Raw genomic sequence first — 26,043 nt, 5'->3', positions numbered from 1 at the left:
AACGTGGTAGAAAATTGAAATTCTTTCAAATATATGCCATATAAATGTAGTTTAACCAATTAACCAGAAAAAAATATACAGTTCACTAAATTAAGTTCAAATGCATTTCTTGAAACTACCCCTTTGAATTTCTGGACCTAAAAAACCTATAATTTTATGTATGACAACACATACTTTTTAAAAATGCACTTAACCCCTGCGGGCCACTCACCTAGCCTGCTTGGGTCGGTCCCCGACTTGCTTGATCATCTTAAATAATGTTCTCATAAATAGACACAGTTTATTCCAGAAAAAAAACTTTAAAAAACAAGTAAGTAAGTTCTAGGTTAGGTTAGGTAAAATGCACTTAAGACTTGCAGGCAACCCACTTAGCCCGCTGGGGCTAGCTTCAGATTAGTCTGATGCTTTTATTTGTAAATTTGTAAATTTGAGTTTCTTGACCTAAAAAACTATAGTTGGATGTATGACAACACATACTTTTAAAAAAAAATGCATTTAACCCCTGAGGGACACCTAGCCCGCTGGGATTGGTCTTCGACTTGCTGGATCATCTGAAATAAGGTCCTCATGAATGGACAGTTTATTTGAGAAAAAAAACCTAAAAAAAAATATCAAATGTAAGTTTCTAGGTTAGGTTAGGTAAAATGCACTTAAGCCCTGTGGGCAACCTATCTAGCCTATTCTAATGCTTATTTTAGCTCTGAATTTGAGTTCTTTGACCTAAAAAACATATCAATTGATGTATCACAACATATATATTGGGGAAATGCACTTAACCCCTGCGGGCCACCGTCCTAGCCCCCTGGGGTTGGTCCCCGACTTGCTGAATCATCTTTAATAATGTCCTTATGGATAGACACAGTGTATTTAAGTTAAAACCCTAAGAAAAAACAATTTAAGGTAAGTTTTCACATTATAATTGATTAAAAAAGCCTAAAAACCCCATTTCCGCAGGGTTTTTCTTACCAAACCTAACCTTAAAATAAAAATTTTTGGATTTTTTTGCCATTTAGATGTAATACCTATATGACTAGGCTTATATACCAAGTGTGAAGGGTCTAGCTAAATATTTAGACCATTTTGCTCACGGTTTAAGAACTTATGTCATTACGCCCCCCCCCCCCTCTTATATATTTTACAACTAAAATCTTTGCTTTTTAAAATGTTAAATGGCTGTAATTTTCTTATTTTTAAAGCTAGAAGAATGATTTTTTCAGAAAATTTTTATCTTTATGTCAATTTTATATTAGAAATCTCAAAACATAAATTTTGGTGTGGTCAGCTGTTCTTGGCAGCTTCCAGTCGCCGCAACCAGCATTCAGAGGGTAAATGGCGGTAGATTTTTATGAAATTTTAATATGTCATGAAGACATATTAGAAAAACTTAAGTTTAAAATTTGGAATTTCTAAGTTAATTGCGTTCACAGGAGCCATTTAAAGATTTCTGGAGACCAGGAGGTTCAGGACCTGTAGGATTATATCTGGAACCTGAAATTGACTTGAACACCTATATTTTATATAATTGTACTTCTATAGAATATTTTAGTATTTTTGTAACATGAAATGCTTTGTTTAGGTCAAAAAATATTTTAACGTTTACCTGAATGACCATGCCAGGTTTGCTGGCGTCCTGTGCCCGCCAAGAAGGAAGTATTCAAAAAATTCCAACTCTCAGTTGTGTGTCATACCCATATTTAATAATTCAATCAGTTATAGGTTATAGCCCTCTACTTTTCATTCCCCTCCAACAACTAAGGTTTAATATTACAGATTGATGTTAGTAATATTTCATTAGATTAATTGCTTAGAAGAAAGATCAACTCAATAGTTATTATTTTTAAAGTTTTTTTATACATATATTAATAAGACACCAGATTATGAAGAATTTTTTTTGTCTCCTAAATATCCAGTTATCCGGTATTTGAAATCAGCCAAATATCCAAATAGCCAAAAAAGTATTTGGCTTAACCCTAATATTTACATCTAGGAACTACCAGTCTCATGTGGGCAGCAAAATATAGAAGAACAGATACAGTGAAGATTCTTCTCAAACATGAAGCTGATGTCAACACTAAAGATAATAATGGTTTGTTACATAATATTCTTAACTAATCTTGTACCTACAATGATGTGGCATTTGATTTCAATTCTAATTAAATTGGGAGAGGGAGTACATTTTTTGTAAGGTTGATTTCTTATAAACCTTCCCTGGACCTACATGAGAAGCTACATTGTAAAGGGAGGCCAAATCAGTTTAGTGCTTACAGTGATTTTTTGGTAAATACATAGAGACAGACTGACCAGGACTGAGGGATAGGAAACCTGCCCATAAATTAGGTTCAGCCTAGCGTTGAAAGGAATAGTGCAACTTAATCATTTCTTAATTAAATCAATTACTTGATGGCTGCTCCAATTGGCTATTGGTCTAAACCAATAAGGTTTGGCAATATGGAATTGTTTTGTACCAACCAATAAACAATTGGCGACAGAAGAAAACTAAATTTGCAGCAATATGTGCAATGGTAAAAGGTAAAAAATTTTAAATAATAAATATATGCCTGCTTCTAAATAATAATAAACCACATATAACAAGTAGTGTTTAATCACATTACCTTATTATCAAATCTGCTCTGGGTTACATATTTTATTTTCATTATAGATTGAGAAAGTTTTTACAGACCATAAGGTTTTTTTTTATATTTTGGGGTAAAATTCTCAGCTTTTAGAGTGTTTTGCTTCATAAATATTGTATTCTAGTATAGAGTAAAATTTGTTCTTTTGATTTCATCTATCAAAACTCATTAAAAAATTAATTCTTTACAATATATCAATCTACCCTGTCAAAACACTTCAGTTAGATTTTTTATGTCAATTAAATGAAGCCTATTAAAATTTGTCATGGATTACAAGAACATTATTTTATTAACATTATGACATTTTTACTATGGAGATATAACTAGCTACACAGGTTTTTGACATTTTTTATATATATTTATAATGAATAATCAATTAATATTGCATAGGTGACACAGCTCTAGATATTGTTCTTGATCGATATGAACATGACCCTCCTGGGGACTTTAGTAACAAGGAAGAAATAGTAAAAATAAAAGAAATACTCAAAGAACAGGGTAAACTTATTTAGTTCAACATTTTATTTGTTTTAATCATTTTTATAATTAGGTTTATGTCTACTTTCTGTAAATTCATTTTTTCAATCACCTTGGCTTAAGTAATCTTTGGTATTGGATGTAGGGTCAAAACTGTTTTCCTAATTCATATATGGAATTAAAGTATTTAGTTCATTCTTGCAACAGATTTAAGCATTGAAACAATTCTAACAAGGTTCAAATAATCCATAAAAGTAAAGCTCTATAATCAGAACTTAGGACATAGGTGCAACTACTACATTCATATGTATGTTCCTTTTATCAGCATAAAAGTAAAAGATTGACTATTACTCTTTCTTGTGCAGCTACTCTATAAGTCTGACATCTTGATTATCACTATTGTCACCTTTTAATGATTAGCTCAAAATCATACACTTGTAAAAACTACATTTGAAGGGCTGAATGTCATAGGTTGTGTAAAATGACAATGTCCTTTTATTAGTGTGTTGGAAAATAAATAACCCACTTGGGAGATTAAGAGTAGACATTTATCAGACTATTTGTAAAGAAATATCCACATAATTTTTTTTACAAATTTTTAATTTAAGGTGGGTAAAAGATGGGCCAACTGAAGTTGATTAAAAACTGATAAAAAAAGTTATTTTAGGACTTTGTTTTTGTATTTTATATTAAAAAAATTTGGCTTATTTTTATTACAATTTATAAATGGCTATACATTGGTTTAGAGCAAAGTTTATAAGAATGCTTAACAGTTAGACTACTATGCAAAAAGTTTTGTTTTAGATATAGAGAGTAAAAAAGACAATTGGCTGCAAATTTATAAAACTCATAAAAATTTCCTGTGATCTTTGCTTTTGTAAAAATGGGAAAAAAAGCTGGGTTTTTATATTTTTTTTATTTTAAAGTTGGTATGTTTTTTAACTTATTTTTAGAAAAATACACTACTCTAAGACATGAAGATATATTTCGATTTTAGCAATCATTTTCAATTCATTTTACCTAAAAAGTATAGATATGAGACATTAGATAGCAATAAATAAGATCAAAAATATTTAACATAAGTATATATAAGATATTGCCACAAATTATGGTGAAACTTGTCAACAGGATGATAAAATAAAAACTAAAGAAATTTAAAGAAAAAAAAATTTTGGTCTTATTTGTATTGACCTGGGGGGCGAGGCAAGTTTTTTATCAAAGGGATTTTGAAATGGTTATGAACAAGATTATATTTTTACACATTCATTCTAGCAAGTTACACATACAATCCTATGCTAATCACTGACATTCTAGGTTTATTTTTTCATACTACTTTCTAAAAATCCTTTTAAAAATCCCCTAGGTGCTTACGAAGGCTGGTAAAAAAAATGTAATTCAATTTTAAAAAAAGATATGTGATGATTTAAAAATAAAAATATATTTTTTCAGGAGCTAAGAGAGGAAATAAGTTTATAGATTGTTTAAAACCACAAGGTAAAACATTTAATTAAATTAATATAAAGATAATGTTAAAACAAGTAGAAGTTCATGTATTGTGAAAGATTAAAATAAGAATTTAAAGGTCAAAACTATAAATTAGGTATACAATTACATTTTATGTAAATCAGCTCAAATAATTTAAAGACTCAGACATTTTGCTAGTTCTTATAATAAAAGATGATTTCACAGCCTTTAGATCAGATTAGATTAGATTTATTATTCTTGGGTGTAGATCCATAAAAAGAACAACAATAATGAATGAATTAAAAATTGTGTATACAGTTAAATTTTATTGGTGTGGTAAATATCATATAAAAATTTTCTTTCCAAATGGCAGTTTCCTAAAAGGTAAGAAGTATGCTGTAATGTGTATTCACACACTGTTTTCATACAGGTCATATAAATAAGACAAAAAATTTGAGAAAAAATAATGATTAAATGAATAAAATAATATTATGGAGAGGAAGTAATGATAATAGAAAGGATTGATTAGGGCATACAAGTCTCACAGTGTTATTGCAACATAAAAAATTAGTATTAAGTCAATTTATCAGATTTCAAACTACATTGAGAAGAATATATAAATCTATCTACATTCTTGACATAATGGGTTGTTACACACAAAAGTTAAGCTTGATAACAAAGATTTTAGATTTTTAACCAATTTTTTCCTTGATTGATGTTCCTAGAAAAAAATTTAGAGAACTTTTTTAAAAAGCTCCAATATTTGTCTATTCTACTGGAATGTGAACGAATTTACATTGTGAATATAAAAGACAAATAAGACAGTAAAGAATGTTAAGTGGAGATACTCCAAATAAAAAAGTAAAATTTGATAACCAAAAGTAATTTGTAAATTTTCAACTATAGTGAGCAACTAATATAAGCAAAATTTTGAATTTGACTACCAGAAAAAAGAATCACAGATTCTTGTTGAATTCTGTCAGCTCTAATATGCTGTTATGTTCAGATTAAAAAACATTAGTTTTAATTTGGATGTATATTTACAAATAATGTACACCTAATTTTATTTCATTTCATACTACTTCTGGTTGTTTCCCAAATTATTAATTATTTCATTTCTTTTATCCTATCTATCTCTTCAAATCATTGATTCTATGACTCTACTCAAACTACAGAATATATAATGTGGCATGCAATGGTTTTTTTGGGGTGGTGTGACTTTTTTACACCCCCCTTGTCTGATTTAGGGAATGTAGAAGGTGTGTCCAATCCCTTAAACTTTACCATGAAGATAGATACACCACCGTACACCCCCTCATGACTCCTTTAATTTATTATATTTATATCCAGAAAGTCTCATTACCGCAGCAAGATCTGGAAACATAGATGAAGTGAAGATTCTTATTGAACAAGGAGCTAATGTCAACTATAAATATAAAGATGGTTAGTTGCAAAGAATTTCTAAAGTGTATATATTCTTTATTCATTTAAAAATATAATGTATGTAATATTTATATCTAGGACAGACCAGCCTTATTCTTGCATTAGAGAATGAACAATACACAAATACAGTGAAGTTCCTTCTAGAAAATGAAGCCGATGCCAACACTAAGGATAATTTGGGTTAGTTACATGATATTATATTGTATTTATCTTTCTTTCTATCTATCTATCAAAATATCTACATATCTATGTCTATCTATCTTTCTAAAAAATAAGGTTAAGAACTAATGTCAATATTAAAGATAATCAGGTTATATATCTTTTTATCTGTCAAACTATATTTCCATAAAATGAACCTGAAATTTTTTTTTTTTTATTAAAGATAGGATTATAAAACAAAACAAATCTTCTTGCTTTATTCATAGATATTTATTTGGTTGTTTTATCTAAAATAATTTTGCTTGGAATGGAAATTTTCAAAAAATCATTACCCTAAAAAGACTCAAAAATATGTGTAACAAATGCTTTTAACTTGAAACTAGAATTATGATGATTAGTTTCATTATATTATACTAATATGTAAATAACCATAAATCTGTGCATCTAAAACTCTAACATTATATAATATTTATATCTAGGAATGACCAGTCTTCATCATGCAGCAATGAAAGGAAAAACAGAAGCAGTGAAGATTCTTCTAGAACACGGATCTGATATCAACACTAAAGATTACTATGGTAAGTTTCACAATATCAGAATATTGTTATCTTTAATATTTTAAACTGTTCATATATCTAGATCTCTTACCATTTATCTATCGATTTATCAACCTATCAAACTTTCTCAGGGCATCATAACTCTAATCTGTACTTCAGAATATAATATATATATATATATAAAAAGTTATTTTGTTATTAAAGATAGGATTATAAAACAAAACAAATGTTCTAGCTATATTCATAGATATTTATTTGGCTATTTGGTTGTTTTATCTAAAATAGTTTTGCTTGAAATGTAAGTTTTCAAAAATCAATAACCTAAAAAGACTCAATATATGTATAACAAATGCTTTTAACTTGAAAATAGAATTCTGATGGTTAGTTTCATTATATTATACTAATATGTAAATAGCCATAAATCTGTGCATCTAAAACTCGAACATTATATAATATTTATATCTAGGAAGGACCAGTCTTCATCATGCAGCAATAAATGGAAACACAGATGCAGTGAAGCTACTTCTTGAACATAAAGCTGATGTTAACATTAAAGATAATATTGGTTAGTAAAAACAACAATACGCAACATTTTTATATACATATATATATTTATTTACATCTATCTTTACAATCTATCTATCTATCTTATACCAATCTTATATCTGTCTATCTATAAATCTTACTATCTATCTATTTATCTTTATATTCATGTATGTATTGAATTAAAAAATCATATACATATTAAAATTTGAATTTTATTTCATTTTGCATTTCAAAAATTTTTTATGATTAGCTTATTCCCTCAGCTCAGTAATTCATTTCTAATTCTCTTTCTCTAAACTACTCAATATAACTATACAAAATTTTGACATGGTAATTATGTGTTAATAACAAATAATCAATATATATAATAGGTAATACAGCTCTAGATAAAGCCCTCTTGGAATCTGAATATGACTCTGATGAACAAAGAAATGGAAAGAGAAAAACTGCAGAAATACTTAGAAAATACGGCAAGCTTAATAATACTTTTTCATTTTATAATTACATTTATTTGTCTTTTTATGAGTGTTTTATATTGGTCACTTACAAGTAAATAAATCTTTTTATTTTGGAGGGGAGTTGGTGGAGTCATAGCAGATATTAAAATTAACATATTAAATTAGTTATCCTTAAACAGTTTAATATCTTTACCAGCGGAATTATCATGAATAGGGGCATGTCTGCTTGCTATCAGGGAAGTGTCTTGTTTGAGTCTGGATCAAACCAAGACATACTAGAGATGTTAAAAATACTGCTGCTTTAAAATACTGGGAATGCCTTGTTCCACAAACAGGGGCATCTCATTACCATAGGTAGAACTTCCAGACAAAGGTCTTGAAATCAAAGGGTTTGTTGTCTGTTGGATTGAAATATCTTATACAAACAATACATAAGATGATGCTTTGAAGGAGAACAGTGCCAACTAGGTGAAGCTCCATATTCCATTGCTGTCATTTACTATTAAAAATGCTAATAACAGTAGAAAACCTAATAAAGTAAAATAGGCACATATAAAAAAATTTATCGTTTGATTATCAAACCTTAACATCATATCTCATTTGTGATATCTCAAAGATAAGGCAAGATGGGCTCTTGTTTCTAGTGTTTTTTATTACAGCCATTGGAATAAATTTTCCAGAATATATAAATGTGCATTTAATTGTCTTTTTTTTCTTTCTATGGCTAAAACTAAACTTTTTGAAAAAGTAGCCAGTTTTTCCTAACAGTTTAGCCTACCGTTAGACCTTGCTTTTAACCAATGTATGATTACTTAGAAATTTATAAAATAAGCATTATTTTTTATCTATAATACAAAGTAGCTTGATGTCTGTCTGTCTGCCGTCCGTCCGTCTGTTCATCCGTCTGAAGCTTAAGATCTCGGTAACCACTGAACCGATCGGATTCTACTCTTCAGGGTATATACCTATTGGTCCTGTGGTGGCTTTAAGCTATTTTCTTGGGAGGTGGGACACCCCCAACCCCCTCAAAAACAAAAAAATCTCCCCCCCCCCATTTTTTTTTTCTGAAGATTTCCTTGGTCCTTTAGGGGCGAAGCCGCTAGTTTAATATAAAATACTATAACATAGTACTAAAACATGTTTTTTTTTATCTGTCGAAGTAACTTCAGTTGGCCCATTTCTAGTGTAATTTTTAAGTGTAAGTTATTTTTATCTCAATAATATGAATTTAAAATATACAGCATGACCCTCGAAAAAGTATTTTTAAGCATCTGCAGCCCTTATTTCTCAATGAATTATTAAAAAATGCATATGTCCTTGTTCTCCATAGTATTCCACGTAAGTAGATATAAAAATATTTTTTTTACCTCCATTAACACCGGAGATTTTTAGAGCTAAAGTTTTGAAAAAGTGACTGAGAAAAAGAATTTTTTTTTGTTTCTCTTATTTTTTGGATGGTTATATTATGTTTTTCTGGCAACTGAATAATGAGACACAAAGAAAAACAAGTTAACTAAATATTTCTTTTTTATTCCACCAAAAAATATAAATTTTTAATGGCAAAAAATACTACTGAATGAATTGATTATTTGCAAATTTTAGGTTATTTATTAACCCTTATTTATAGAAAAGGATTAATTATGACAGTTGCTCCGCCTACTTTTCTGACATCTCAATTATTTAATAGGGGGTAAATTAAGCTTTTTAGACTAAAAAATCATTATGTTTATTTTTATTTTCTTTATAACTTTTTTGTTATTAAAGTTAGGATTGTGAAACAAAAACAATTTTCCTGCTATATTCATAGAGATTTATTTGGTTTTTTAATCTTAAACAATTTTGCCTAATAAGTAAGTTTTTCAAAATATCATTAAACTAAAAAGACTCAAAAAATATGTGTAAAAAAATGCTTTTTACTCAAAAACTAAATTTTCTATTTCATTTTTGTATAAAGTTTCTGCTAGTAACAAAAATAAAAGGATTTCTAGCTTAATTTTGCTAAAAAAGTCGTTTCATGTTAAAAGTTACTTTTTCCTCAGTCACTTTTTCAAAACTTTAGTACTAAAAATCTCCGGTGTTAATGGAGGTAAAAAAAATATTTTTATATCTACTTACGTGGAATACTACAGAGAACAAGGACATATGCATTTTTTAATAATTCATTGAGAAATAAGGGCTGCAGATGCTTAAAAATACTTTTTCGAGGGTCATGCTGTATATTTTTTACTAAATTACATTGTTATTAAAACATGAATTGGCAATATTGTGTCATAAAATAAATCTATAACAGTTAGTACTTTGTTTCAAAGATATGACAAGTAAAATATCCCCAGAAAATTTTAAGAAACAAAAAAGATTTTTTTTCACCCAAAAAGCCATAGCATCAAGACTTAAATCCTTGATATTTTTGTTGATAGAACTTTTTTGTTGATCAGTATAAGTGATTTAAAATGTTAAAGTTTGATAATCATATGAGATATTTTTACACAGACACTTTAAAATAAGTAATTCTTATAGGAGCTAAGAGAGGAGAAGATTTCAAAACTATAGATGGTTAGTTATATAACATTAATATTTTTAGTAGCAAAGCTACTCTATAATTTAAAATGTCCATCTGTATGTATGTCTATCTGAAATGTTTTGGGGGAAACATAATTTACTCGGCTCCTATTCAAGATAGACAGCTAAAATTTTTAGTGAAGATTCCTTTGAAATATGCCCAACTAATCTATACATTATTTTGTCCATCTATCTGTTACTTGGGGTGCTAGATCGATTCCTAGATTTTCAAGTTTTTGTGATTTTCTCAAATCCTATTCAGGATGGAAGGCTGAATCTTATAGATTAATTTATTTTACATTCAAAATATTTTTACTAAGTTTTATTAAGATTTATTAATTGGGGTGCTAGATTGAATGTACCAGGGTTTGAATATGCTTTTATTCTACATATTTCCATCAAGTTTCATTAAGATTTGTTTATTAATTGCAGTGCTAGATTGATTCCTAGATTTTAAAGTTTCCATGATTCAAAGGTTGCATGATTTTAAAGGCTTCATGATTTCCCTATTTTATCAAGTTTAATGATTATTGTATGACACTGCTCTATAATACATTTTTTCCTGATATCCATTTATAATTTTTGAGCTTCGCTACTTATGGATGTTGTCATCCTTGTTAAAAATATTCTCTTAACTATGCATTAACAATTTTATTTGATGCTTGAGCATTTATCCTGTCTATCTCTCTCTCTCTCTCTCTCTCTCTTGAATGCTTTTCATATATTCATGGAACTATGTCAAACAGTAGATGCAACAAACCCTAGACCCTAAATTTCTAAGCTAATTTAAAGTATAATTTTGTGTGTAACAAGGATGCCAACATTAGATAGTAAATAATCAGTGTTCATTGAAATTCTTGAATTTATGAACTGTTTTTAGGACTTGATGGAAGTAATGCTTTACTTAAATAATCTGCAGTTGAGCTGCTGTAAAGAAAAAATTTATCATTTGTAAAATATAATAATTCTAGCATTTGTTACATTGTTTGTCTTCTTCAGAAAAAATTCTGTGTTTGTCAAATTCTAGCTTTTGTGGTTTCTAGGGAATTGTGTTTTGAGGGTTTGTTTGTCTAGTGTTTGTCATTCTATCATTTGTCACATCTCCTGTGTGATGTATTTAGGGTTGGTGATAGTACCTATATTTATATCTAGAACGTCTAATTAATGCAGCAGCAACATCTGGAAGAGCAGATGTAGTGGAGATGCTCGTAAAACAAGGAGCTGATGTCAACTTTAAAGATTATGGTTAGTTGCAAAGAATTTCTTAAGTTAAATCAATCTATTTATGTATCTATCAACCATCTATTTATCGACCATCTATCTATCTATCTTATGTGGGCTACATGGTATGGAAACATATACCAAGGACCTATAATTGTTTGTTCCTATTAGTAGTTCCTACTTTCTGAATATAGAAAATTTAGTATTTATTGAATCAACATTCATATCTCTCATATTTACATCTTATAGTATATTCCATATTTAGTATATACTATATATCTATCTCTATACACTTCTCTCTATATACTGTACTCTGAACTACAGAACATATAATTTATACAATAAATTTATATCTAGGAGTAGGAACTACCAGTCTTATGTATGCAGCACAGAATGGAAACACAGATATAATGAAGATTCTTCTAGAGCACGGAGCTGATCCCAACACTAAAGATAATTCTGGCAAGTTTCACAATATTAGAATATTGTTATCATTAATATTTTAAACAAACTGTTCATATATCTAGATCTCTTTCCATTTATCTATCTATAAAACTTTCTCTTTGCATTATAACTCTACTTTGTACTTCAGAATGTTATATGTCTTATATTTATACTTATATCTAGGAAGTACCAGTCTTATGTATGCAGCAAAATATGGAAAGACAGAAATAATTAAGATACTTCTAGAACATGGAGCTGTTGTCAACACTAAAGATAATAATGGTTAGTTTCATGATATTATATTATATCTATCTATCTCTCTCAAACCAGGGGGGCCAGATGTAAAAATAACTTTGCAATTGTATCTGTAAGTATGTCTAATAAGAACCTTTTCTTTTTTTTTAAATCTGAAAAAATATTAGCTGCAAAAAAATTTAAAATTTTTGCAGCACTACTTTAATCAAGCTTTTAAAGTTTTATTATAAAATCGTTTTTACAAAATTAGTAATAATTAACTTCTGTAAAAAAATTATGTATTTTTTCATCCCTTAAGATAAGTGTTAAAAATTACAACAAAAAACATAGTAAATGACCTTTCCAGTTTTGTCTTTCTTAAAGGTGGAATGGTATATAAGAAAAACCCTATCTTTTATGTCTTTAATCAAACTGTTCATCCATATAACTCATTTTCCATCTATCCAACTGTTTATATACCTATCCTACTCTCTCTTTGTATCAGTAACTATACTCTAAACTACAGAATATATAATTGCTTATATCTAGGTGCTAGCAGTCTTATTATTGCAGCAGAGAATGAACAACCAGATACAGTGAAGTTTCTTTTAGAACATGGAGCTGAATATGATGTCAACTTTAAAGATATTAATGGTTAGTTACTTAAAGGGCGAATATAGGTTCGATATGATATTAGCTTATTTCAAGCGTGCCAATATATAGATTATAAATAACTTAAAGACATTGACATATTTAACTATATAAGTCCGTTTGTAGCCAAAAACCGAATTAATTGGTCAATATAATTACGTCATTTGGCGTAACCAGTGTGGTTCCCTAAGAAATCCAAACATCCCTGCATCACACAAGGCTGCGTAGGAAGGTTGAATTATAAAGCTTTTATTTAATCATAGTCATAATGAAGAGGAAAGGATTTGACAGAGGGTCTTGTACGTTTTCTTACTTAACAATATTCCCTGGTACAGCAATAGAAAAAAAACCTTTACAAGAGAAATTCTATATCATGTAAGCATGGGTTGCTGCAACTTTTACTTTTGATCAAATTAATTTTTCATAACATAATTTTGAAAAAGTACATTAAAAGTGAGGACTGAACCACTAATTTAGAAAAAAATATTTTTAAATTAAAATATTAATTATTTTGCTAAAAGTTGCATCATGCATTACTCATAATCCTTCTACACTAGGGTAGATATATCAAGAGAAAAATAACTGCTAAATCAAATATATTTGTAAAGCAATTAAACACTTAAATATTTATCCCTGGAAATACACAAGGCAAACTATGACATCTTAATTATTTACGCTATTTTAAAATTGAGTAAAATAGTTGATAATTATAAAAAATGATCATTTAAATGTGCTTAAAAGATACGTGCCAATATAATGATCAATTGAAGATAAGAAAAAAAGGTCCAAAAAAGTCCTAAAAAGGGTAAAAAAGACGATTTTGTTGCTGCCTCACCCATTATATGTTGAGATAAACACTAAAATTGCAATATCTGCTTAAGGACTTTTTTGAATTTTTAAATTTGGCATAGAAATTCTAAAAGTATAGAATTGCACCTAAATTTTGAGCCCTTATCATAATCAACCTATATTTGCCCTTTAATATTATTATACAAAATATTTTGTATCTTAGTATATTATTTAAATTTATCTATCTAAATATTTAATACAGAAAAAAGTTTCTATTAATCTATATATCCAACTATTTATCTTTATATATACCTCACTGTGCATATATAACATTGTTCTGAAATATAGAATGTATAACATGTATACAGGGTCATTCAAAAGAAATGATTTAAAAAAAAACTTAATCATGCATAGAAAAAAATACAATTAAATAAAATGCTTTATACATTTTTGTTATAGGACATTTATGTTTCAAATATTTAAAAATGGTTATTTCAACAAATTATGCCTTAAAAACTGATTTTTCCAAAGGCCTTATTTTTAAAGATCTATGTTTTTGAAGATTGTGCAAAAAATGTGAATATTTTTAAATTCAAATTGCAAGACTTGTATTCATCAAATTGTTAAAAACTCTAGTTTTTTTGAAATATAAGTACAATTTTTGTGCTATTTGTAGTTTAGGAGCTATGATGAAAAATTTGTCAAATGTTGAAAAGTTTTAAGTTGGAACATTTTACCACCTATCTCCTATACTATACATAGCACAGGAATGGTTCTTATACATCCAAAAACTAGAGGTTATGAAAATTCTTACAGTATGCATAATATGAATTTTGTTGAAATAATCATTTTTAAATATTTGAAACATAAATGTCCCGTAACAGGTTTTCCAGATATATAAAGCATTTTATATAATTGCATTTTTTTCTATGCATAATTAAATTTTTTTTTTAATCATTTCTCTTGAAGGACCCTGTATTAATATATAGGTTTGACCAATCTTATGAAAGCAGTAGAATTGAGAAACACAGCTAGGGTGAAGATTCTTTTAAAATATGGAGCTGATGTCAACTCAAATATTAATGGTTAGTTATAAAACATTATATAAATTTTTATTTTTGATAAATCAAAATCAAAGCTCTTCTTTAATCAGGTTTGGTCTGTCCATCAATCTGTAATGGTTAGTTATTTACAATAGTTTAAACATGTCCTATCGATTTTAAACTTTGCATGATGATTCCTGAATCAGTAAGGTACAATTTAAAAGGTGTATTAACTCTACAATCTGATTCCTAGGGCATCAAAGTACAATATTTTAAGCATAGTATAATCATGTCCTAAAATGTAAGTATTTCTTTTAAACACAATCCTTTACTTTTGCAACAATTTACATACAATTTTGTTAGAACAGATATATTTAGACTCTGCTTAGTGCTTATTTAGTTCAGAATCTGGACAAGACTTAATGTTCGTTTTTCATACTGTTTCACACCTTTGCAATTATTATTGTCATCCTAGTTTTATCTATCCTCATTTCACAATATACAAAGTATTTATCTATATATTAGTCTATCTACTTATCTACCAGGTGTCCTGAAATAAAAACAGTTTTTTTCAATTTTGTGAATCAACCAAAAGAAACATGAAAAAAAATATTATAGGTCCTTATTCTTTGTAGAAATATACATAATGTGGCTGTTCTGATAGGTACATGTAGAGTGAAAATTCCTGATGCTAAATCTGTGATAACAATTCGTTTCAATTAACTTATTTATTTTGTAACATATTGGTTTTAAGTACAAGATATAAGCAATAAATGGTTAAATCATTGTCCCCATTTGAGCTTTTTAAAAAATATTTTCTTTTTTTAGCTCCATGCAAAGAGCTTTTTATTTTCTTGAAAATTTGTTTTTTCTAATTTAATTCTCTATGGCAAAGTGAATTTCATTAAAAATCTCTTTTAAAACTATGTGCATTGATAAATTAAACAATTCACTTTTTATTTCATTTCAATATTGCTAAATGTATGTTTTCTTAAATTACTTATTAGTTAATTTGTGTTTTCAAGTGAAAAAAAATATTTTAATTTAAAGTTATAGCATAAAATTCTACAAGAATAAATCAATATACTTACCTTTTAGGTTTCATACCCCTACTGGTTGTTTCCCTAAACAGGAAAAACTTGGGTTTTTTTAATGCCTTGTATAATATTTCTACCTCTATACACATATCTATGTGTGTATATTATTTTATAATCAACTATAGAATATATAATATAATATAATCTAATATATAATATTATCTAGGAATGACCAGTTTTAGTTATGCAGCAGAGAGAGGATACACAGATATAGTGAAGATACTTCTAGAACATGGAGCTGATATCAACGATAAAGATAATTTTGGTGAGTTACAAAATTTTACTCAAAAATATTTATAGAATTTATCTATCAATCTTCCTATTTGTCTATCTACCTCTCTCACTGTGTGTCTATATCTATACTATTAACTATAGATTATATAGATTATCTAATATACAGGGTGGGGCAAATAAGACCGGAAATTTTTTAAAAGACTATAGCTCCAAAAATACTTAACCAATCAGGACGTTTGACCCCACTATAAAAAGCTTAGGTAATAGCCTTTTTGCCCATAAAATCTTTGGACGATGGAGGACATATACTCCGAGCTGGCCGCGCATATGTTCAACAAGGCGGATTCCGAGTGCGCCCATACAATACCCTGGATTCTCGACTATGGCCTACTAAATCTGATCTCAGTCCATCTGTAGATGAGATAGACTTATAAAACTTGCTGGAGTTACTCTTAGATACATAAGTAAGACACTAGAAAAGACTAGAGCTCTCTATCTAATGGTAGTACTCCAGCAAAGTGAAACGTGGCAGATTTTAACATGTCAAAAACGTCTAAAATCTTGAATATTTCTCGGTTCTTGACTTCAGGGGCCATATGGAACTCGTTTTAGACTATGGGTTGCGCTAATAGCCCTTGCTAAATCTTCATGCCATTTCTAAAAACGTATAGAATGTTGTTATAGCTCAATTTTGGCCCAAATGAAAGCTGCCGTGTCGAAGGTTAGCTAAAAAGATGGGTGAATTTGGATCCTGCAGTTACTCACGTCCAGAACTAGATGTGGCCTCCCAGCAGCCCCTATCTTAATCTTATGTACTATTGGGTCTGGGGCTACTTTGAAGCATGCACCAATAAACATGCCCATACCTCAAAGACCTCCCTCATGTCCATTATTAAGGAGAACTTCGCCAGCTTGGACAGGGACATGGTGATCATGGACTGCAAGCAGTTCAGGGGGCGGGTAGAGGCAGTGATTGAGGCTGCCGGCAATTTTATTGAATAATCTAATAGTCTTATACCCAATTTGCTTTCCAGTTTTTGAAATTTAATAAAACCTTTAAAATTGACGATTTTATGTTCATTTGATTAAAAGATATAATTTGTCTGGTCTTATTTGCCCCACCCTGTATCTATTTCTAGGAATGACCAATCTTATGAGGGCAGCAGGGTATGGAAACACAGATACAGTAAAGATACTTTTAGATCATGGAGCTGATGTCAACTTTACAAATAATCATGGTTAGTTATTCTAATCTATGTGTATTTTGGTATATATATTCCTAAATACCAAAATATTTACTTCACCATGAATAAAGCATTTATGTACCCTTATATCTTTCTTTTCATTGATCTATATCCATCCATTCATCACTGTAAATCCCTTACTGTGTATCTATAACTCTTCTCTGGAAGAGAGAATATATATAGAGTATCTAATATATTTATATCTAGGAAAGACCAGTATTATGTATGCAGCAGGGAGCAGACACACAGATACAGTGGAGATACTTCTAGAACATGGAGCTGATGTCAACACTAAAAATAAATATGGTTATTTATAAAATTATTATTAAATATTTAATATATTTAATCTATCTTTACTCTTCAATATATATAGTATTTATCTATCAATTTCCCTATTTGTCTATATACCTCTATATACCCTCCCCTCTATGTATCTATAAAACTATGCTATGAACTATAAAATACTTAAAGTATCTAATATACAGGGTGGGGCAAATAAAATCAGACATTTTTAAATGGCCATAGCTCTTAAAAAACTTGACCAATCAGGATGTTAAGCTCCACTATAAAATGCTTAGGTAATGACCTTAATTGCCCATAATAATCTGTGAACGATAATGTGTACTCCAAGTTGGCCAACCATATGTTCAACAAGGCTTATTTGTAGTGCGCCTGTACTATAACTAGTATTATGAACTATGTCCAACTAAATCTGACCTAAGTCCATCTGAAGGTTGCTCTAATAACACTAGCTAAATCTTCATACCATTTCCAAAATCCAAAAAGTTATAGAACGTCGTTCTTGCTTAACTGTGGCCAAAATGAGAGCTGCCGTGTCAAATTGTAGCTTGAAAGATGTGTGAATTTTGATCCTGCAATTACGCTCATCTCAAAGGAGAAGTGGTCTAGCAGCAGCCCCGATCTTAATCCAATGGACTATCTGGCCTGGGGCTACATTGAAGTATAAACCAATGAATGTGTCTAAACCAGAAAGACCTCCCTTATTGCCATTATTAAGGAGAACTTTGCCACATGATCAGGGTCATGCAGTTCAGGGGACAGGTTTATACGAGATTGCGGCTGGCGGCGATTTTATTGAATAATCTAATAGTCATATACCCAATTTGCTTCCAAGTTTTTAAAATATAAAAAATCTGAAAAATTGATGATTTTATGTTCATTTGTTAAGAAAATAGAATTTGTCCAGTTTTATTTGCCCCACGCTGTATTTATATCTAGGAAGGCACAGTCTTATGTATGCAGCAGAGAGTGGAAATGCAGATACAGTGAAGATACTTCTAGAACATGGAGCTGAAGTCAACACTAAAGATAATTCTGGTTAGTTATTGTATAATATTTGTATCTTGCTTTCTTTCTTGTTGCTTTACATTCTGGATGGAACATAAGCCTGTAGAATCTATAAAGTAACAAAAAATGTATCAGATTTATGTATTTATATCTAGGAAAGACCAGCCTTATGTATGCAGTAGAGGAAAGTACAGGAATGTATGCAGCAGAGAGTGGAAACACAGATACAGTGCAGATGCTTCTAGAACATGGAGCTGATGTCAACACTAAAGATAATTCTGGTTAGTTATTCTATATTTTGTATTATTAGTATATTATCTTATCAGAATATATTACTTACTTTCTTGCTGCTTTATATTCTGGATGGAACATAAGCCTGTAGAATCTATAAAGTAACAAATATATCTCAAAAAACGCGCAGCTAGAGCTAACTACACATGTAAGAACAAACTTCTTTGTAGAAAATATATTTTGCTTTATTCAAGCCTTCTCAATTCTATAAAATAATAACCATATTTGCAAAAATTCTTAAGAAAACAACAAGCTTCATACTAGTTAAAATTAATATAAGTTTAACAAAAAACAAGTTAAAAATATTAAGTACTTTGAAAAAAAGAATTTTTAAAACAAAATAAAATCCAAATCTTTTTACTTTGAAATATGGTGTACCTAATTGTTTGAGAGTTTATGTACAACTGAATTATTTATTGTAAAGGAAGGGGGGGGGGGGAAGGGTTAGCAGATGAAAATTGGCGGTCAAACTTTTCAACAGTGCAGTGGTAAGAATTTATACAACAACAAGGAAGAAAATATTCAAAATTTTGGTTGGGTTAGCATTTTTAAAAAAATATTGCAATTTGCAAGTCAAATAGGTATAAATTATGTTACAAGAAAAAACAACATGTATTAGCAAAATTTACTTTCATAAACAAAAATATATAACAATAACAATAATTTTAAATTTTTCTGTTCGGCCCCAGGTGCTTTGTTTCAAATTTATTGATGAAGAAGTATTCTCGACATTTTCTGTACATGGCTGACTCCTGCCTGCAATTTTCTATAACAGATACTTTCATGTTGGCAACACTGTGTCCAGGAAGATTAAAATGTTCCCCAACTGCAGTTTTATTCAAGTTTTCATTTTGAGATCTGACACAATCTAAATGTTGTTTGAATCTTTCTTTAAGCTGTTTCCCCGTTTCTCCTACATACTGTGTGTATTTGCATTCTCTCCTATCACATGTTATAACATAAACGAGATTTTTAGTAGAGCAGCTGACTGGTGTAGAAATAGGTACCTTAAAATCATTTGCTGAGCTGTAGACAACTTTGGCTTCACGGACATGAGGGCAGGAGGGACCGTTAGGTAGGTTACATCTCTTCATACCTTTGACACTTCTTTTTTCACGTTCAGGTAGCTTTGATTTCACCAATATTTCCCGGAGAGAGCTGTGTTTAGGCTGACGATATGCAACTAAAGGTGGTTCTGGAAATATCTTTTTCAGTCTCTCATCCTTTACCATTATTTTCCAACCTTGTTTTAGGATTGTGCTGATTGAAGGTAGAGCTGGATGGAAAGTAATAACAAATGGTATTCTCTTGGTTGATACTTTAACTTTCTTTTCCAGGGCCGCATTTCTATTGATATTTAGAGCCTTGGCAATAGCACCATTGATTATCTGTAGGTTGTAGTTTCTAGAAAGAAGCAGTTGTTTAAGTTCATCTAGTCGTTGGATTAGTGTGTTTTTTTCAGAACATATTCTTACTAGTCTGTAACACAAGCTGAAGGGAATATTTTTGGTAATGTGTGCAGGATGTGCTGATGTTGGCAACAGGTACTGACAACGGTCTGTAGGTTTTTTATAGATATCTGTGACCAAGGTTTTGTTTTTGATGGTAACTAATGTGTCCAGGAAAGGTATGGATCGGCTTGAGTGGCAGAAGCAGTCATGTTCAAATCCAGCAGGATAGGTACAAGGGAAAGGACAGGTGAACGAACTTGTAAATTTAATTGTTGGGTGGAGTGTATTGACCAATTCTAAAAATATTTGTAGATTCTCCACACTGCCTCTCCAGATCATAAACAGGTCATCCAAGAATCTTTTCAGCAAAATTAGGGGATTTCTGCCAGCTGCCACTTGCCTTGCTAGATTTTTTATCTTGACATCTATATATGCATCATTATTGTTGCATAGTTTGGAGCACAAGCCGTGCCCGTGGCTGTGCCACAAGCTTGCAGGAACAGGGATTTGTCAAATATATGTATTTATATCTAGGAAAGACCAGCCTTATGTATGCATCAAAGGAAAGTACAGGAATGTATGGCCCAGAGAGAGAAAACACAGATACAGTAAAGACACTTCTAGAACATGGAGCTGATGTCAACACTAAAGATAATTCTGGTTAGTTATTCTATATTTTGTATTATTAGTATATTATCTTTTCAGATTATATTACTTACTTTCTTGCTGCTTTATATTCTGGATGGAACATAAGCCTGTTGAATCTATAAAGTAACAAATATATGTATTTATATCTAGGAAAGACCAGTCTTATGTATGCAGCAGAGAGTGAAAATACAGATACAGTGAAGATACTTCTAGAACATGGAGCTGAAGTCAACACTAAAGATGATTCTGGTTAGTTATTCTATAATATTTGTATCTTACTTACTTTCTTGCTGCTTTACATTCTGGATGGAACTTAAGCCTGTAGAATCTATAGTTTATCAAATATATGTAATTATATCTAGGAAAGACCAGCCTTATGTATGCAGCAGAAAAGGAATACACAGATACAGTAAACATTCTGCTGGAACAAGGAGCTGAAGTTAACACTAAGGATAATAATGGTTAGTTACATAATATTAATGTATTATATTTGTAGATTTTTTATTCTTTAAAATTATTTCTTTCATTCTATCTATCTATTATTCATCTATGTATGTATGTATTTATCTATCTGTTTATATCCAAATCCAAATCACTATGTGTATCTCTAAAAACACTCAAATTTAATATAGTATGTCAAATATATATATATATAGGAATAACAAGTCTTAGTTATGCAGCAAAGAATGGATACGCATATATTGTGAAAATTCTTCTAGAACATGCAGTTGATGTCAACACTAAAGATAATGATGGTTAGTTACAAAATATTATTAAATATTTTTAGTTTTAATATATCTTATTTATCTTTACTTAACAATACATATATTTAGTATTTATTTATCAATCTACCTATTTGTCTATATACCTCCATACCTCTAAATATGTCTATTAAAACTATGCTATGAATTATAAAATACTTAAGTATCTAATATATTTATATCAAGGAAGGACCAGTCTTATGTATGCAGTGGAGAGTGGAAACACAGATACAGTGAAGATTCTTCTAGAACATAGAGCTGATGTCAACTCTATAGATAATTCCGGTTAGTTAATATACAATATTTGTATGTTTGGAATATATATTCCTAAATTCTACCCATCTATCTATCTTTTTATTGATCTTTAATATCCTATATAATTTTTTCCTCTTAAAGTGATTGCAAAGCAAGTTTTAAAAATTTGATATATATTTGGAATTACTTAGTTAATTAGAATTAGGACAAATATTTTGTTAGATTTGATATAAAAAGTGCCTTAAAACTTCTATTTTCAAATTTGCTATAGTACCCAAAATATTCATTTACACAATTATGTGCAAAACAAACTTTTAGATTTGTTGGCATTTCTCTTAACACAGATGGAGTTAATAAAATTAATACTTGTAAAATAAGAGATAAATTACTGCTTTTTATACTGTTGTTATCAATTTTGCTTATTGACATCGGAAAAAGATGCAAACAAGGTTTAAAGGTATTATCCTCTTAGGAAATTTTTCTCAAAATTTGACAATTTTTATACCAACCTCCCCCCCCCCCCCCAGAAATGACAGCCCCCTGGCCTGCCTAGCCGTGGGCGCTCGGCCCCCTAGCCATATAACCTAACCTAGCCTAATCTAACGCAGTCATTTAGTCGGGGGGGGGGGGGGGGGTATAAAATTGGAAAAAATTGAAGAAAAAAATTTCTAAGAGGATAACGCCGGTTTAAAAATGTTGCACCAATTGACTAAGATATTTCTCAGCTTATTGTAGTGCAACTAACACAACAGGCAATCAGAATAATGTACGTATCATGGAAACACAACTCATAGGGCCCTCAGATGGATATAGAGAGATGTAGTATTAGTAATGCACAGTTAAATTCAGGATAATTTTTGTTATCAATGTTGTGTCAAAGTGCCTCAATAAAATGATCCTTAGAACAGGATGCAACTGGTGGTTGATGTATCATTTAATAAATAAAAATATAGATATCCAATTAAAAAAATTTTTATTGTTGAATTTTAAAACAATAAAATATGTATAGTCTAAATATTTTTTAAAGTTATTAATTGATATTACAATTACAGATGATGACCATAAGAGCTCCATTAAATCCACAAGCAATCAATTGGGCTGTGAGGTGAAAGGGCTTGCATTAATGTTTCCATTTTCCCATCATCAGTTGGTATTTTAGTAATTACATAATTCATTCATACCTCTTCTGAATGCAAATAAAAGGCTTCAGTATGAAAAGAAAGCATGAGTTACTCTAAAATCAGAAGAAACAAATCATGTAAATGAAGTTCCCTTTTAAATCTTTACACCATCTACGGCTTTTAGAGACAAAAATGCCTTCTTATTAGAATCCATTTCATCATAATTTTAAGTAATTGGATATCTAATCACTATTTTGTATTAGGTCAGGGTCAAGAAGTATTAATGTACACAAAAAGGGCAGGGTGAATGAAGTATTTTCCCCGTATCAAAGATTATTTTTATATGAATATGAATTGGGGGTGCCTTAAAATAGGGGAAGGCAGTATAGAAATTACCTCATCAGAGAGTAAATTATGTAGAACTCAACCAATTTTTATTGTCATAAAAATTAATATGTTAAATAGAACATTGTTACAGGAAAGGCAATATTTCATACAGGGTATATTTATGTGGCATTGCAATAAGTATATTTTCTAACTATTATTATTTTCTGTATCAATGTCCTATTTTACAAATTCATTTTTTTTCAATGGCTATTGTATTTCATACTGGGCTCTATTTGTCTTTGAAGAATTTAGGGTGCCTGTGAACAAGAGATGGCTGTACAAAATATACCTCATAAAATTTTGTACTGTAAATATTGAACTGCCTTCCCCTATTTGAAGGCACCCCCAAATCATCATAGAATAGACAAATAGAGCCCAATATAAAATAAGAATAGCAATTGTAAAAGTATTTCTTTACAAGATAGTATCATGTTTCAGAGGAGGAATATGCAATGTTGAAGGATCCCTTTTAGTGGTAAATATATAGAAGCATATTCTCAATCCTTGGGTAATTTAAGACCAGAACGTTTATGTATGTTCTGACCAGAGGAGTATTGAATGATCCTTTCTAAAGTAAATGTATGAATGTAAACAAATTATACTACTATCACAATAAAAGAAATGCCTCTAGAAACATTTTTCAAATCTATTTAATCCTTTCATTTTAAACATCTATAAATAATCTTTGACGAGGGGAAAATATTCCATTCACCCTGAGATGGGTTTTCATAAAAAGAATGCCGCATTTTTTCAACGTTTTTTAGACATTGATTGATTGAACGACAATATTGATATCGTCTTCGTTCAATCAATAATTATTATGAAAAGCCTTGTAGGATTTCAACAGAGTGTACACCTTAAGAATTCAAAATTTTAAAATTATTATTTTTTTAGCCATTTGTATAATGTCTAATACAGCTCTAAAAAGATGCATTAATCAATATGCAGCAAAAATGGATTGAAAATAATTTGTTTTTATTCTATGAAGGCTGTACCAACAAATAAAAACAAAATAAATAAATAAATAGTTATATACTCTGTTTAAATTTTGTGAATCATAAAAAAACATGTCATTCTTTTTATGAAAACCCATCTCTGCCCTTATTGTGTACACTAATACTTCTTAACCCAATACCAAATAGTATTTAAATTTCCAATTCCCCTTAAAATGATGATTATATGGAACCTTACAAGAACGCATCTAAAAGCAATAGATGGAATGAAGATTTAAAAGAGAAGTTGTGTTTCCATGATACATTATTCTACTTTTGTTCTGATTGCCTGTTATGTTAGTTGCACTACAATAAGCTGTCCATCTATATATAACTCTAATCTGAACTACAGAATATATACATATTTAGGAGAGACCAGTCTGATGAAGGCAGCATTAGCATGGGATTTTTCCAGAGATACAGTAATAACTCTTCTAGAACATGGATCTGATGTCAACATTAAAAATAATGATGGTTAGTTACATAATATTCTAAGATTATCTATCTAAGTACATAAACATCTCACTGTATGTTTTTCAATCTATCTACACTCATCTAACAATCTCCTTAAATATCTCTCTCTATTTTCCTACTTTTCTATTATATCCATTTAAATTGTCAAAACTCGTAGCATTTGCAGATATGTAATTTAATTGTGAATTGTGAATATTTAAAGCACTAAATTAGAGTTCTAATTTCATTGTTACTACATAATTACAGTATTACAGGGTGTCCTGCGTAAACTGTTTTTTTAAATGCCTATTATTCCCTTAATATTTAAGAAATCTTAGAAAAAAAGAAAGAATTTTGCATCTACTACTGAACATTTTGGTACATAAGAGGTTGGTTTTATGCCATTTAGACTAACTTACAAGAAAGTTTTTGCTTTGTGATCTTTAGGATAAGCTAGGAGCCAAATGGCTTTTTACACATGACATACTTTTAAAGCACAACAATAGAACCAGCCTTACAGGACAAACAAAAAATTTCCAATATTCAAGAATCTGAAATGTACTATAAGTAAGCAATATGTAAAAATAAGCATAATATCGGTTCATTTTTAAATGCACACAAGAATCTGAACTATATAAGATTTTTTGCTAAACTACAATGTCAGTTCTTATAATGTCTTTGTGATCCACTGTTTGACCACCTGCTGCATTAAAAGTTAACCAAGGCATATTTTTCTTTTGGATCAGTCTTATATTCAATGTAACCAACCTGGTATATGTTACCTGGTATATTTTTTTCTATTAGCTTGCAGATTTTTCATAACTATCCTATCAAATAGGTTAGTAGTAGGCCGCTAAATCCTTTTTTTAGAAGATAGCTCAAATATTAAGAAAGTAATAAGCATTTTTTTAAATCAGTTTATGAGGGTCACCCTGTATATAACTGCACAAAATTTTGTCTTGCTAATTTTCTGTTTATTGATTAATCACAAAAATAATAGGTAATACAGCACTGGATAAGGCACTTGAAAAACTGTCTAAAGCATTGGAATTATATGATGATTATGGTAAGACAATTTTTATATGGTTAAAGTATTATTTCACCAAAAAATTTATAATTTACC

The 26,043-nt window shown here is 29.7% G+C and overlaps 1 protein-coding gene across 1 annotated transcript in view; it reads left to right on the top strand.

Moving 5' to 3' along the window:
- LOC145306857 (uncharacterized) overlaps positions 1-26,043 on the top strand; it is a 58,577-nt gene that overhangs the window by 29,575 nt on the left and 2,959 nt on the right. Inside the window, exons 24-49 of the mRNA XM_080149179.1 lie at positions 1,988-2,086; positions 3,024-3,131; positions 4,560-4,604; positions 5,925-6,017; positions 6,096-6,197; positions 6,656-6,754; positions 7,200-7,298; positions 7,651-7,749; positions 10,255-10,290; positions 11,449-11,541; positions 11,875-11,979; positions 12,145-12,243; positions 12,745-12,849; positions 14,625-14,720; positions 15,942-16,040; positions 17,149-17,247; positions 17,461-17,559; positions 18,493-18,591; positions 18,717-18,842; positions 20,838-20,963; positions 21,102-21,200; positions 21,314-21,412; positions 21,608-21,706; positions 21,899-21,997; positions 24,837-24,941; positions 25,921-25,986. Coding sequence (XP_080005305.1) covers positions 1,988-2,086; positions 3,024-3,131; positions 4,560-4,604; positions 5,925-6,017; positions 6,096-6,197; positions 6,656-6,754; positions 7,200-7,298; positions 7,651-7,749; positions 10,255-10,290; positions 11,449-11,541; positions 11,875-11,979; positions 12,145-12,243; positions 12,745-12,849; positions 14,625-14,720; positions 15,942-16,040; positions 17,149-17,247; positions 17,461-17,559; positions 18,493-18,591; positions 18,717-18,842; positions 20,838-20,963; positions 21,102-21,200; positions 21,314-21,412; positions 21,608-21,706; positions 21,899-21,997; positions 24,837-24,941; positions 25,921-25,986 — 2,493 coding nt within the window. The remainder of the gene's footprint in view (positions 1-1,987; positions 2,087-3,023; positions 3,132-4,559; positions 4,605-5,924; positions 6,018-6,095; positions 6,198-6,655; positions 6,755-7,199; positions 7,299-7,650; positions 7,750-10,254; positions 10,291-11,448; positions 11,542-11,874; positions 11,980-12,144; positions 12,244-12,744; positions 12,850-14,624; positions 14,721-15,941; positions 16,041-17,148; positions 17,248-17,460; positions 17,560-18,492; positions 18,592-18,716; positions 18,843-20,837; positions 20,964-21,101; positions 21,201-21,313; positions 21,413-21,607; positions 21,707-21,898; positions 21,998-24,836; positions 24,942-25,920; positions 25,987-26,043) is intronic.

This window comes from Acartia tonsa, chromosome 15 (assembly GCF_053477335.1).
Source record: "Acartia tonsa isolate MP-2025a chromosome 15, ASM5347733v1, whole genome shotgun sequence".
NCBI classification, from domain to species: Eukaryota; Metazoa; Arthropoda; class Copepoda; order Calanoida; family Acartiidae; genus Acartia; species Acartia tonsa.
Note: the sequence above shows the minus strand (reverse complement) of the source record. Positions and strands in the feature narration are given on the sequence as shown.